At 41.1% G+C, this 13,333-nt stretch overlaps 1 protein-coding gene across 5 annotated transcripts in view; it reads left to right on the plus strand.

The window, feature by feature from the left end:
- Klp10A (kinesin-like protein 10A) overlaps nt 1-13,333 on the plus strand; it is a 153,508-nt gene that overhangs the window by 93,025 nt on the left and 47,150 nt on the right. The window contains exons 1-3 of one of the 5 annotated variants that reach the window (XM_019047125.2): nt 1,846-2,102; nt 4,289-4,383; nt 9,217-9,309. In XM_019047125.2, coding sequence (XP_018902670.2) covers nt 1,946-2,102; nt 4,289-4,383; nt 9,217-9,309 — 345 coding nt within the window. In that variant the 5' untranslated portion in view covers nt 1,846-1,945. Of the gene's footprint in view, nt 1-1,845; nt 2,103-4,288; nt 4,384-7,261; nt 7,373-9,216; nt 9,310-12,969; nt 13,172-13,333 lie in introns of those variants that run through there. The other 4 variants (XM_019047115.2, XM_019047135.2, XM_019047143.2 and 1 more) reach the window with 4 other exon arrangements.

Here is a 13,333-nt window from a genome sequence, read left to right on the forward strand (position 1 = left end):
GGTTGCATAATTGACTCATACCATTCAATTTTTTAAAAGAATGTACCTGCGCAATTTTTCTTGAAAATGTATCCGATTTTTTTCATGAGATCAGTCTATTCAGGGTTGCCACAGTCAGGAAAAACCGGAAAATGTCAGGGAATTTTAAAAAGTCAGGGAAAACCGGGCAATGTCAGGGAAAATGGCGGAAATGACGAACATGTGAGGGAAAATCAGTTAAATCGCCTTCATTTGCTTTCTAGAATGGTTTTGAGGTTTCGAACAACAAATACCTGAAAACTATTTTCAATTATGCCTTCTTAACCATCCGTCACATGTTCAATTGTCAGGGAATTTCGCCAAAATGTGTCAGGGAAATCAGGGAAAAGTCAGGGAATTTTATTTTCTAAATTCTGTGGCAACCCTGTCTATAATAGTCCCGAAAGCCTGAAAATAGCTAAAGTCAAATATATTAATATAATATAAGATATTGTTAATAGTCAAAAGCGTTGAATTTCACTAGCAACTTCTACATTATAAAGAAGATAGCTGTGCGGGTTCTGTAAAATACATTGTCCGTGCTTGGTCTCATCGTAATTTGCCTCATCAGGATGTCTACAAGTCCGGAAATAGTACTAATTTTGTAAGGGCGGCCAGGAAGTACTGAAAAAGTCTGGAACTTGCTCAAGAAGTTCCGGAATTTTTGCCTTCATACCACGCGTGTTTTTTAATTAAGCCTGAAAAATATGCAACCCTCTGCGCGTTGATTCTTAGAGTAGTATTTGCCTGCGAGTGTGCAGTCAATTAATAAGCTACCATTCCGCCGCCGGTCTTCTAAAAAAATTGTGGCTTATCAGAAGGAAATCGGCAATGTTCAATTTTTCATACTGCGTTTTTCCTCAGGAAGCTGGCGCCCGACGGTCTGGGTCCACTCCCTCGGGACGGTTTTACGATCGTCGAAACTGGAACGACGCACACTGGACCGAGTCAACAGGAGATGTCGGACAAAATCTGGAAACTTTGAAAGCTTTTATTTTCGAAAAATACGGAACCAAAAAAGTTTAAGAGTGGTGCCATTGGTTTTTTCGTAAAATTTCCGTTCAGAATCACCTTTGAAATTGAATTTGCGGCGAAATAAACATCAAATGTTGAAATTTTAGCCAACATTTTCGTGTCCGAGTTCTGCAATTAGCTCGTTCCATTGTGCGACGTCGCGGTGGACGTCGGTCCAAGTTTATCCGATCTGCACCAAATGCAGTAAGTGGAGGGACTTGAACCTAAAAGCACGTATCTGCGTAAAGAGAGCCGCGGTAGATTCGTCGTTTTTGCAATAAGCCTTGAAGTTGCAAGGTTCGGTTGCATCGGACGGGACGGGGGTCTCGCATCGTTTGGTACTGGCTCACGTCAAGGTTTCGTTTTTTAGTAGGATGCGTCGTCGAGATGGCTTTTTAATCTGCTCGCTGATTTATATTTGTCTCTGTTCTTGGTGCTTAACAGAGACAATATTTTAGAGATCGCGCACTAAACTGCTGTGCTAATAGGGTGTCTACAAGTCCGGAAATAGTACTGATTTTTTAAGGACAGTCCGGAAGTACTGAAAAATTGCAACCATTCTTTTTAACCAATAGGATCGCTCCATTTTCCCTGCCCTCCTTGTCCGATCGTTTTGTCTATCACTTTCAGTCATCAGCTCGCAACCTTCCTCGAAAACTTTGGTGTTTCACGTGAATCGAAGTTTCCTCCTCCGTTTTGCCCATGATTCTAACGCGGTATAGTTTCTCATTCTCAGTGTATCTAAGTGCAGTATTATCAAAAGAAGGGTGAAAAAGACTAGTTAACAAGTCCGAGTTTTTCGTGACGATTTTCAAGGATGTGAAAATATATTTTCCACTCGCGGGGACTCAGTACGACACGACGACTTGGATGCTGGGGACCGCCTCCGATTGGACGATCAAGGGATGGGAGGATGCTCCAGGTGTGTTTCGGGTGCTGCTCCTCGCCCAAGAGCCTGAAAACGGACCAGGATGACGTCGCCGCCGACGCGATCCGCGATGACGTCAAAAAAGACGCCCCCGCCGCCGACCCCCCGGCATCGCCGCCGAAACCGAAGCCGCCGACATCGGGTAAATAATATCGGGTTGCAATTTGCAAAAAAGAACCAAGAGCATTCCAATGTCGCTAAGATTGTGCAACTTTTTTTACCTTGCAAATGGACCGCGTTAAACAGAAAGGAACCAATCCACATCAGCTATTGCCAAATTCAATGGGACAATTTAATTTTTTACATGAAAACGGTTGTGCGGATTTTTGTGCAAATTTCAGTGAATTTTCTGCATAATACAAGGCGAATTCCTTAAAATTTTCAAAGGAATCTGCATAGACGTTCGCTCGTAAAAAATGTAATTTCCCTGTTAAATTTGGCAATAGCTGATGTGGCTTGGTTCATTTCTGTTTAACGCGGTCCTAATATAAACTGATCATCTAACCAAGTTTCATCTTTACTCTCGATAAATTAAAAATTCTAGACGAAAATTACCTCTATATTATTAATTTTTTGCGCGGCTTCAGTATTTCCTTGCAGAAAATGTAAGTTGCACCATCCTATCAACATTGGAATGCTATTGGTTCCTTTTTGCAAAATGCAATCCATACAAGCGAGATTTTGCTGGTCATCCACCAGCAGTGACGTGACATGGCCAGTAATTTGGCAACACCGGTTTCCTCCAGTGAAACCTATGCTAAATAATCGATTCTAGTCGGAGCAGTCGGATCAAGAATCGATACGTTTCCGTAGGTTTAAATGTAGGAAATCCGGCGTTGCCAAATCGCTGGATCCGCCAATAGACGTGGCGTAATTTGCGATATATCGATTAATCTGCCATTTAAACCTATGGCAAAGGATCGATATACTGGGTGTTCGTCAATAATCGATTCTTTACTGCAGCTTCAAATGCGGATATATCGATGATCGATCATTCACGCCTCGCCACTGTCCACCACCAATGACCCCCTCTTGATGCAGTTTTGATTTTTTTGCTCATTTTTTCTGTTCTCCTCACTGATTGAAAAGCGCCGGTGCTGTGCACCATTGTTGATTGCCAGGTTTTGCTGAAAATTCAGCTCATTTCTCCATGCAACTGTGTGTTAAGTTCCAGATTGTCTCACACAATCTGGCAACCTTGCTGTGCACTAACAAGAAGCGCGCGAGAAAATCCACTTGAACGTTGGCTCGATTATAAATCGTCTCATGCTGCCATGCGAATATTGAATAACGCTGTAGAAGCCTCCAGACCAGTGGCGTGGCTTGCTTTGCGCTCTATCGATATTTCCCCATCAGAAGCTGTGGTTAATCACCTTCATTTTCTTTCTTTGATGGGTTTGAGATTTTGAACAAGAAATTTTGCCCGAAAACTATTTTTAACTTTGTCCTCACTGGAAAAAAAACACATTGGATCTTGAGTCCGACTCTTGAAAACATTGACAAGAAAAAGGACTCTTGATCAATCAGATTTAAGCTTAAATCAAAAGGAAATCCGCTCAAATTAAGAGGCTTGCTTCTTGATTTAAGCTTAAATCTGATTGAATCAGAGTATTTTTTCTTGTCTTTATGAGTCTGGACCCTAGATCCAATGTGTTTTTTTTCCAGTGCTCTTAACCATCCGTCACATCTTCAATTGTCAGGGAATTTCACCAAAATGTGTCAGGGATATGTCAGGGAATTTCATTTCTTAAATTCTGTGGCAACCCTTTGATTATAACCCAGGTAAAAACGTGTTTCCCTCGATATTTTTTTGTTTTTTCCTCACACTGAAAAAAAATTCTCGGCGTTTTTACCAAGGTCCGTTGGTACCTTTACCATCTCACTTTTTTACCAATTATTGGTAATTTTACCAAGACAGACTGGTAAGCTTACCTAAAAACCGGTATTTTTACTGTTTTTTTTCCAGGTAAGAATACCACTTTTATTGGTAATCAATTCCCGGTAACTTTGCCATTTTATCTCGGTAATTCTACCACAGTCGATAAAAAATATTGGCGTTTTTATCAAGGTCCAGTAAAATTACCGAGAAACTTCAATAATTTTACCAAGATTTCTCGGTAAAATTACCAATTCCATAAATGGTAATTTTACCAAGAAAAAACTGGGATCAAATAGAACCCTGAATTCTTGGTAATCTTACCCTTTTTTTAGTAAATACACCGGGATTTTTTTTTCAGTGCAACAGGGCAGCGTTGGCCAGGGAAGAATTTTCCGAGCCCTCGGTGTCCAAGATTGTAGAGCTGACTAACAGAATTGTTTATGTTGCAGGACGTGTCCACTCGGCGATCGTGTCCGGCGTGAACCCCGATACACGCTCCGTCACAGTCGAATGGTTCGAAAAAGGCGAGACTAAAGGCAAAGAGGTAAGTCCTATCGATATCGAATCGCCTCCATGCCCTATCCTAGCAGTGCTTTTTATCGATCGAAATAAATCGATAACGATTCATCTCAATCCAGGATTCCTCCTCTCGCTGGCTATAGTCGATCGTCGGATCGATATCGAATCGCCTCGATCGATAAACTCGTATCTTAGCATTGCTATTTATCGATCATAATAATTCGATAACAATTCATACATCGATCGAGGCCCTGTTCCTCCGATGCGATGCCACGATAATCTTTGCATCTGAATCCAGGATTCCTCCTCTCGAAGGCTAGTCGATCGTCGGATCGATATCGAATCGCCTCGATCGATAAACCCCTATCCTAGTAGTGTTATTTATCGATCGAGATAGTTTGATTACGATCCATCTATCCATCGATGCCCCGCTCTTCTGATGCCATGCCATCATAATCTTTGCATCTGAATCCAGGATTCCTCTTCTCGCTGGCTAGTCGATCGTCGTATCGATATCGAATCGCCTCGATCGATAAACCCCTATCTTAGTAGTATTATATATCGATCGAAATAGCTCGAATACGATCCATTATCCATCGAGGCCCCGTTCCTCCGATGCCATGCCACGATAATCTTTGCATCTGAATCCAGGATTCCTCCTCTCGAAGGCTAGTCGATCGTCGGATCGATATTGAATCGCCTCGATCGATACATCTCTATCCTAGGAGTGTTCTGTATCGATCGAGATAGTTAAATAACACGAGGCCCCGCTCCTTCGATGCCATGCCACGATAATCTTTGCATCTGAATCCACGATAGACCGTATCATCATTTAAGATCTCGGATCCGATTCCTGATACGTTTATTGAGAATTTAGGCGGAGAGGGGTAGAGTACCTATATTAAGAGAGAGTATGGCCACTGGAGTTACCACCTCTGATTGGCTCAGCCATCTTAGGGCCGATTTTATCTCTCTGTGTCAGGACGGCGCTAATTCCGGTGTCAGGTAACACCCGTTTTAGCTTGACACGGACGCTGACACCAAGACCGATTTTAACTCCCCGAATTCAGCCTGTGTCACAGGACACGCTCTCGCTAAAGACCTTCCTGCGTAAATTCGAGGTTTCGTTGGAAAATCGTGTCTGTTCACATCGTTTCTGCTGGGTTTGTTGAGGTTTGAGGTTAGTTCGTGTCATTATCAACCGTGTTTACTATTGTTGGGTTTGAGGTTAATCACGTATACTTCCTTATGCCTTGCTTGGGCGTGATGTTAGTTTTGCGTAGTTTCTCATTTTCCTTGAAACCTTTCAATATTAGAGGAAAATGGGACCTTTTGCAAAGGCCGTAAAATTTTCTATCGGTTCATTTCAAAAAATTACAAAACAAAAATTCTTGTGACAAAAAAGATGGGTTTTAAAAAAAGCCGCGGCTAAAATTCTCACGATCAGCGACCATTTTCCTCATTTTCCTTTAAACATTTCAATCTTAGAGGAAAATGTTATAGGACCTTTTATGAAGGCCGTAAAATTTCCTATCGGTTGATTACACAAAATTTTCGAAAAAATAATTTTTGAGACCAAAAATAAGGGTTTTAGGTAAAAAGGGTGGAGACAAAAATTCGTATGATCAGTGACCTTTTTACTCATTTTTCTTTTAAACCCTTGACTTTAGGGGAAAATTTTATACGACCTTTTTATAAGAGCGTACAAATTCCTATCAGCTCATTACAAAACAATTCCAAAAATCTTTAAATCTTCACTCTGAAACTTGGCTGGAACACGTTCAGATCAGACTTGTCTAGCACCGAGCAGAGCCGCAATGCAAATTCTTTGTCGTGAACCCACCCGGGATCAGCTAAACACCGGTGTCAAGGCCTGGAACACAGCTCCGGAGGCGTGTCAGCCAAACACCGACGCGCACCCCCAAACACGGGTTTGACACGCAGCGAGAATCGACATAAAATCGAGGTTTGAGCCAACACCGGTGTCAGACGCTGATACGGCTCTGACACCGTCTTGACACGGGGAGATAAAATCGGCCCTTAGGCTGAATGGAGCCCTTAGGACCCAAAAATGGCGGACGCCATAAAGTTAATGTAATGCAAAATGATTCAAAATGTAGTTGTCTTTGCTTATCGTAACGAGAACTTTACCCAAATGCACTATTGCGACTTTTTTACATATTTTTAAGGCTAATCGTGTGCAATTTTTGAGAAAAATGATCTTAGATGTAGTAAGGTTGGCAGCTAGTGCGGTTGGTGATAACCGTCAAAAGTTGGCAATGACCCCCCTCCCATCCTCAAAAACCAAAACAAAGCACCGCCATTTTTGGGTCCTAAGCCTCTCCATGGGACCCAGTGGCCATACTCTCTCAATAAAGGTACTCTAGAGAGGGGTATCAATTCGTTGTGTTTTTTGGACGAAAGAACGCAAATTTTTTCAGTGTAGCAAAGTTGCAAAGTTCCACTAGCAAATTAGTTCTAACGGGAAAGTGTCGGGAATATTTCCAACGGAGATCGTCACTTATTTTTCTACTGATCAATGGCCACGGATTTGTTTGGCAGAAACTAACAATAAGTCAGCGTATTTAAAAAAAAAAAAAAAAAAAAAAAAAAAGTGGAAATTTTGTTTGAAGTTCAAAGGAAAGTCAGGGAATTGAACAATTTTGTTACTTAGGAAAAAGCCAAAAAAAAAAAAAAATATTCGGGAAAGTTAGGGAATTTGAAGTTGAAGATATTCTGACAACCCTGTGTTAAGTTCTTTGACCCGGTAACGATGAATTTCTCGCGTTCTGGCACCTCTCTGGCCCTCTGCACGTTGTTGTCCACATCTCCTATCTCTTATCAATTTCCGAACCAAAACTGACTGGGTTTGAGCCTCTGGTTTGAGCACTGACTCGAGGAATGCCGAATGAGCATCACCATCAAGGTCGTTGTCGTTCAGTCTCGCGAAGTCCGTCGCCATGGACAATTACCGCAGTCAAATTCCTACCCGGAAAAGGCGAGTCACACCTGAAGTGAGTGAATCCAAAGAATTGTTTTTTCAGGGTGATAATGGACTACTAGACAAGGTACGAATTTTAGCATTCTGATACATGCCTCTTAATCAGAATTTCACGTAGAACACGATTCGCGCAACGAAAATTACTGAAACCAACTCCTAACGGAGATATTAACATTTTTATTTCACATTGGTTACGAGGAATTTGAACTGCCCGCCCACAAGAAACTCAAAGCTCTACGTGAGTCAAATCGCGCACTACAACTACGGTTTCAGCAATCTTCTCAATCGAGCAATGTTCATTTCCCACCATGTGTTGTTCAAACTGTAAGCAGTTTGCTACAGCTGAGCCAAAGCGTTAAGATTGAGGTTGCCAGATTCTTATATCTCAGAGACTGTCATGATAAACGTTTAGCGCGCGATGTGAATCACGTAGAGCATTGGGTTTTCATGAGCGGGTGGTTTGCGTGGTCGCGTTTGGAGCGTTTTCTACGTGAAATTTTGGTTATGAAACGTGTATCAGAATGCTGGAATTCGTGCCTTGTCTACTGGTCCATTCGGGTTTGCAGTGATATCTGACAGAGTCTCGTTATTGTGATATATAGTATTAGATATAAGTAGCTCAGTTTTTACTCTCAATGTTTCTACTCAAGACTATTGATACATGTGTAGTTAAAACGAAGAAAATTAGTTGGATTCTATAGCACATTTTAAGTGACAATAATTCATACAGATTGTGCATAAACTTTATCTTCGTAACAAGTTTTTTTTTTTTTTTTTTTTTTTTGCCCTGTGATGGGTCTTCGGCCTTTGTGCATTGACACAAACAACCAAAGTAGCAAGTTGAGAAATGCTCAATTCCACGAGTTTAAATAATAGCGCCAAACACAGTGCGATCAGCTTGAAACGCGTATCAGCGCCTACATGACTCTAGGAATACTTCACGCATTGCGCCAAACGGTGCGGTCGGCACGGAGCACTTATTAGCGCCTACAAGACTGCATGAATACTTCACGCATTGCGCGTACGCCACGGTGCGCGCTTCAATGTTCGTTATTTCCCGGTGTCTGACATACCGCCTGCGGTGTACACTATTTCCGACCAGTGTACACAAGAAGCCTGCAATCCCAGGATTGAAGAATCACTGAGATTTTGCACCCCTGAATAGTAACGTAGTCTACGGAAACCGAAATTTGAGTATTTGATGCCGGAGTCTAGAGGAGTGTTCTCATGAGACTATCATGTGGTTGACACTCTACAGCCTCATCGACGGTGTAAGTCGACAATCACATAACTCAGTTTGCGACGTCGCAGACTTCCTGTGTAACTTTACGTTTTAAGCGGAAAATTACTCAATGGCAATTCTTCAAAATGGCCGTGATTTTTCCTCTCTGTTCGAAGAAAATTCTGCAAAAACTTCAAGGAATGATGTCAATTTGTTTTCCTTTGAAAAAATAATATAGAGGCGGAGATTTTTTGACACCGCAAACGAGATATGTGATTGCGGACTTACGTCGTCGACATGTGATTTGATCCCAGCTTTTTTTGACGCACGGACTGTATGGATGGACGTGCATACGTGTAACGCAGTTTTCATTCGAAATAGTGACATGCTGTAAAGAATGCATAAAAATGTCGTTCCGACATAGGTTTATCAATAATAATAATCAATTCATTTTAATTAATCGTGGACTTAGAACATTTGTTTTTCCTTTACTTTTTGGACCTTGAAATTTTATTTTTCCTGTTTTACTTATAACTTTCTCCCTATCTTTCCCAATTTTCCTTCCTTACATTTATCAGGATTTTTTCTTTTTTTGTTTATTTTGTTATGTAATTTATTTGTTCTCTAAATTACAGATCGAGGTGGAAACTATCTTAGCACTCAATGGACACCTCGCCGCTCCCAATAACATTAACAATTTCAACGTGCCAAATAACAAAGTTCCCAGGGTAAGTAATTTGCACCTTTTGGTTTTTCTCTTATTAAAAAGTAATAGAGAATTTACATGTGTCTGAAATTTGATGAATTTCGTGTTTAAGTGGAAATTACTGAGTGAGCTGAACATGAGGATACCCTTGGTTCATGAATTGAACAATTATTGGAGAAGATATGACAAAATGATCTAATCTGCAAAAATACATGTGTTTAAATGGGAAATGCCGCCAGATGACGTCACTTGACGGTTCATTTTATCACTTTTAAATCTATTTTTATACTATTTCCCATATCAGAAATTGTTTAAAAAAATTACTATGAAATCAGCTCTTTAAGCACTCTCAGATGAAGCAATAAAAAATTTGCATGCTCTCCATTCGTGAAATATTTATAGGGCTGCACCTTTTCTGTTTTTACGACAAAATATAATCACGAACAAAATTTCAAGAATTTCTTTCACACCCATTTATAAATCGGCCTCTGTTAGACGAGCGTAAGTCCAAGCCACGAGCCCTAGAGTTCAGATCAATGAAACTAAAATGTGAATGTGAAAGAGACTTTAAAATCAATATTTTTAATGGATTTAAGTGGAGAAAGTACCGTGTCGCCAACTTTCAATAATCGCTGTTGGATCCCGCCAAGGGCCTGGATGAATCACGTAAAAACTCTGAATACAGGGTTGCCGCAGTCAGGGAAAACCGGGAAGTGTCAGGGAATTCTAAAAAGTCAGGGAAAATAACGAAAATGTCAGGGAAAATTTGTTAAATCACCTTCATTTGCTCCCTAGAATGGGTTTGAGGTTTCAAACAACACATTTTACCTAAAAACTATTTTCAATTATGTCTTCTTAACCATCTCTCTTCTCAATCGAGCAATGTTCATTTCCCACCATGTGTTGTTCCGTATCCTCAATATCGTCGTAGAATTTCATCAAAATTTGGCAGGGAAATCAGGGAAATGTCAGAGAATTTCATTTTCTAAATCCTGTGGCAACCCTGACAATGTCAACAATCCGCCCGTCGTCGGGCCTCGAGTTTCCCGACCCCGGCGTTAAATATAACTCTCGAAAGTAGGTATACGGTCCATTCCGTATACTCGATCCGCGATCACGGTTTCCCGATCGATAGCCCCCCCCCCCCCCCCCCCCTCCCGCCGCCGTAGGTTGCAGTTATGCAGGCCGGCGCGGCGCGGCGATTCAAGTTCAATGTGAAAATGGAGCAAACCAATTCTCATGGCTCCGCGCGTCATATCGACAGGTGATAGGATGACCCCGGAGATGGTGCCGAGGAGGGGTGGGGGGGGGGATAATATGAGGTGTGCAGTTGTACTTAGCCACCAGAGCGGAATGACATTGATCCTGATTCTCTGGTATCGGTATCAGCCCGTGTTACGTTCGCGTAGTTCGCGCACGCTGCGCCGATCCTTGCGCAGGCGCAGTCTGGTCGTCTCTGCGGCCGAAAATATGATATTGATGGCTAAATTGCGAAACGGCGTATCTCCATGCGGTGTCTACGAATTTCTGCTCCTATTTTATTTTTTCGAAGAGGAACGAGCCAGGGTATCCAGGTCGTCTATGGAGATGTTGCATGTGTGAGGAATTCGCGATTTGACTATTGATTCTTATGTAAAAGTTCGCGAGAAACACGATGGTGCCGCTGGTTTTCTCTGAAATCAACTCCCAAGCTCAAGAAAAGCTCTCAAGTTGAGGCCAAAATGGAGGGGATATCCCACGCTATCCTGAGAGCCCACATCTACATCAAGACAAACTCTCCATGCAAGATAGGGAGCAAATACATTGGCAGGGCTGCCAATTTATGTGGGGACTCCAAAACTGAAAACACGGCATCCCTGCTAATGTATTTGCTCCCTCTCTTTGCATGGAGAGTTCGTCTTGATGTAGAGGTGCACTCTCAGGATAGCGTTGGACATCCCCTCCATTTTGGCCTCAACTTGAGAGCTTTTCTTGAGCTTGGGAGTTGATTTCAGAGAAAACCAGTGGCACCATCGTAAAACAACAGATCACTTTTCTATCATCGTTTCTTTTTAAAACTTCCGAGAGCCCTTTTTAAAAATAAAATGGAAGTCTATTGCGGGAGGTATTGAATCGAAGGTCTTTTTGAATAAACGAAAACCTCTTCTGATTGCGGGCCGGAAGCTCTGCAAATGAGCTGAAATAAAGAGGACAGAGTGGCTTAGAACTGAAAAGACTGCGCTCTCAAAAACGGGTGCCACAAAAATCAATTTTTCTCGAAGTTTTTGTCTATGCAATATACATTGTTATGAATTAATTCATGCATTGGGTATTTAGACACAAACAATTTCATTTGACGTTTGAAATATAGCAAAAATAGAGACATATGATACGCAGCTTCAAATCCTGCCAGTCACGATGGACTGGAGATTTTTCAGAGGTACTGCAATAATGCACCGAAGAGCAAATACGCGGGTGGCCATCTCTCGGCTTGTAGCCCCTTCAAATACTGAAGCTGCAATTACTCATACACTAATACCTCTTCCTGTGTTACAACCGGTCAATTGAAGGCGATCGAATGTGAAACTCTAACGCCAGCTTACGAAGTTACGACCCTTCAACCAGATTACAGTTTCTGAGTTTACAGAATGACTTTGGTGAGGGAGTACTTAGAAAACGGAGCAAAAGACTGGGGAACATAGTGTTTACCGAAAGGGAAGGGCGGATTACGCTCGTGAATTTCAATTTTGTTTTTCATTGACCATCGACCCTTATGAAATAATGCACCCTCTAACTTACTTTATATCGATCGCTATGGTCCAAAAATGTGTTTGTGTATTGCAATTTTCTTTTTCTAATATTTTAAACGAAAACAAACCAACAGTTAAAAAAAAAAAATCTTCTCTCTTTTAAAAATTTTAGGAAACTTTGTTGAGCTTTATCCTATAAAAATGAAGTTTGGTCCAGGGTATCTACAAGTCCGGGAAGTCCGAAAATAGTACCGCTTTTTTAAGGGCGGTCCGGAAGTACTGAAAAAGTGCGAAAATTCCGCAAAAAGGTCCGGAATTGTCTTTAATGTTTGTCATTTTTGGCGGAAATTTTTCGAATTTCGTCAAATGGAAGTACTGAAAAAGCACGGAATTTTTCTGTCAGAGGAGGTACTGAATTTCTTGAGAATGTACTGAAAAAGTACGGTAAAAGTACTTATTTTTGACCAGCCTGTTTTAGTAGACACCCTGTTGATCTGAAATGTCAAGAAAATTCAATAGAATACGCATTTTTCAGCCTTAGCCATTTCAAGTCAATGTCGCTTGATACCTTCTCGCTAAACTCTTCCTACTTCGCCGTTAAGGTGAAGGGTCACCTACAATTCGATTATTAATACTAACTTTCCTCCTAATGTGGAAATTTTTTTTCGATCTATTCCTTGATATGAAAAGTTCTCGAAAAAATTCAGACCTGGTTGCAAGCTTTCAATCGTTTTCTGAAAACAGTCATGATAGTTTCTTGAAAAAAGAATGAATGAAAGTATTTAATCTAGATGATAATCAGCATTGAATAGAGATTAGAAAAAGTCGTTACAATCGCGGAACACAATGGACGCAAGTCACCGAACCTTCCTCTACATATACATCGAGTTTATCCGCGTTGTTTTTTTGAACGTATTTTGGAACTTACCCAAACTTGAATTAGCTGTTTTTGTGGTCGCGAAAGACTTGGAATGAATAGTATGCTGAGGCTCGCCTGTGAAGACGATCTTTTTTAGTTAAATTTATGGTTAATGGTTGAATTACGCCTCAACGAGATGCATCTGAAATCTTGAATGTGCCACCCTAAGTGTTAAATTTTCTATCATGGAGACAAGATCGCGCAGTCGTATTCCTATATTGAAAGCTTCAGTTAGGGTGAGTGAATCGAAAGTATTTGTTAGTGTTTTAAACTCGGTACCCCTCGACTATGCACGTGAATATAGAACACGGAAAAGAGGGCTTTCCAATTCGTACTCCGTTCTGTGTAATTTGTATTTTGAAACCTGTTGCTGCAAGCCCCTTAAATTTCAATTTACC

Source organism: Bemisia tabaci, chromosome 8, assembly GCF_918797505.1.
Source record: "Bemisia tabaci chromosome 8, PGI_BMITA_v3".
NCBI classification, from domain to species: domain Eukaryota; kingdom Metazoa; phylum Arthropoda; class Insecta; order Hemiptera; family Aleyrodidae; genus Bemisia; species Bemisia tabaci.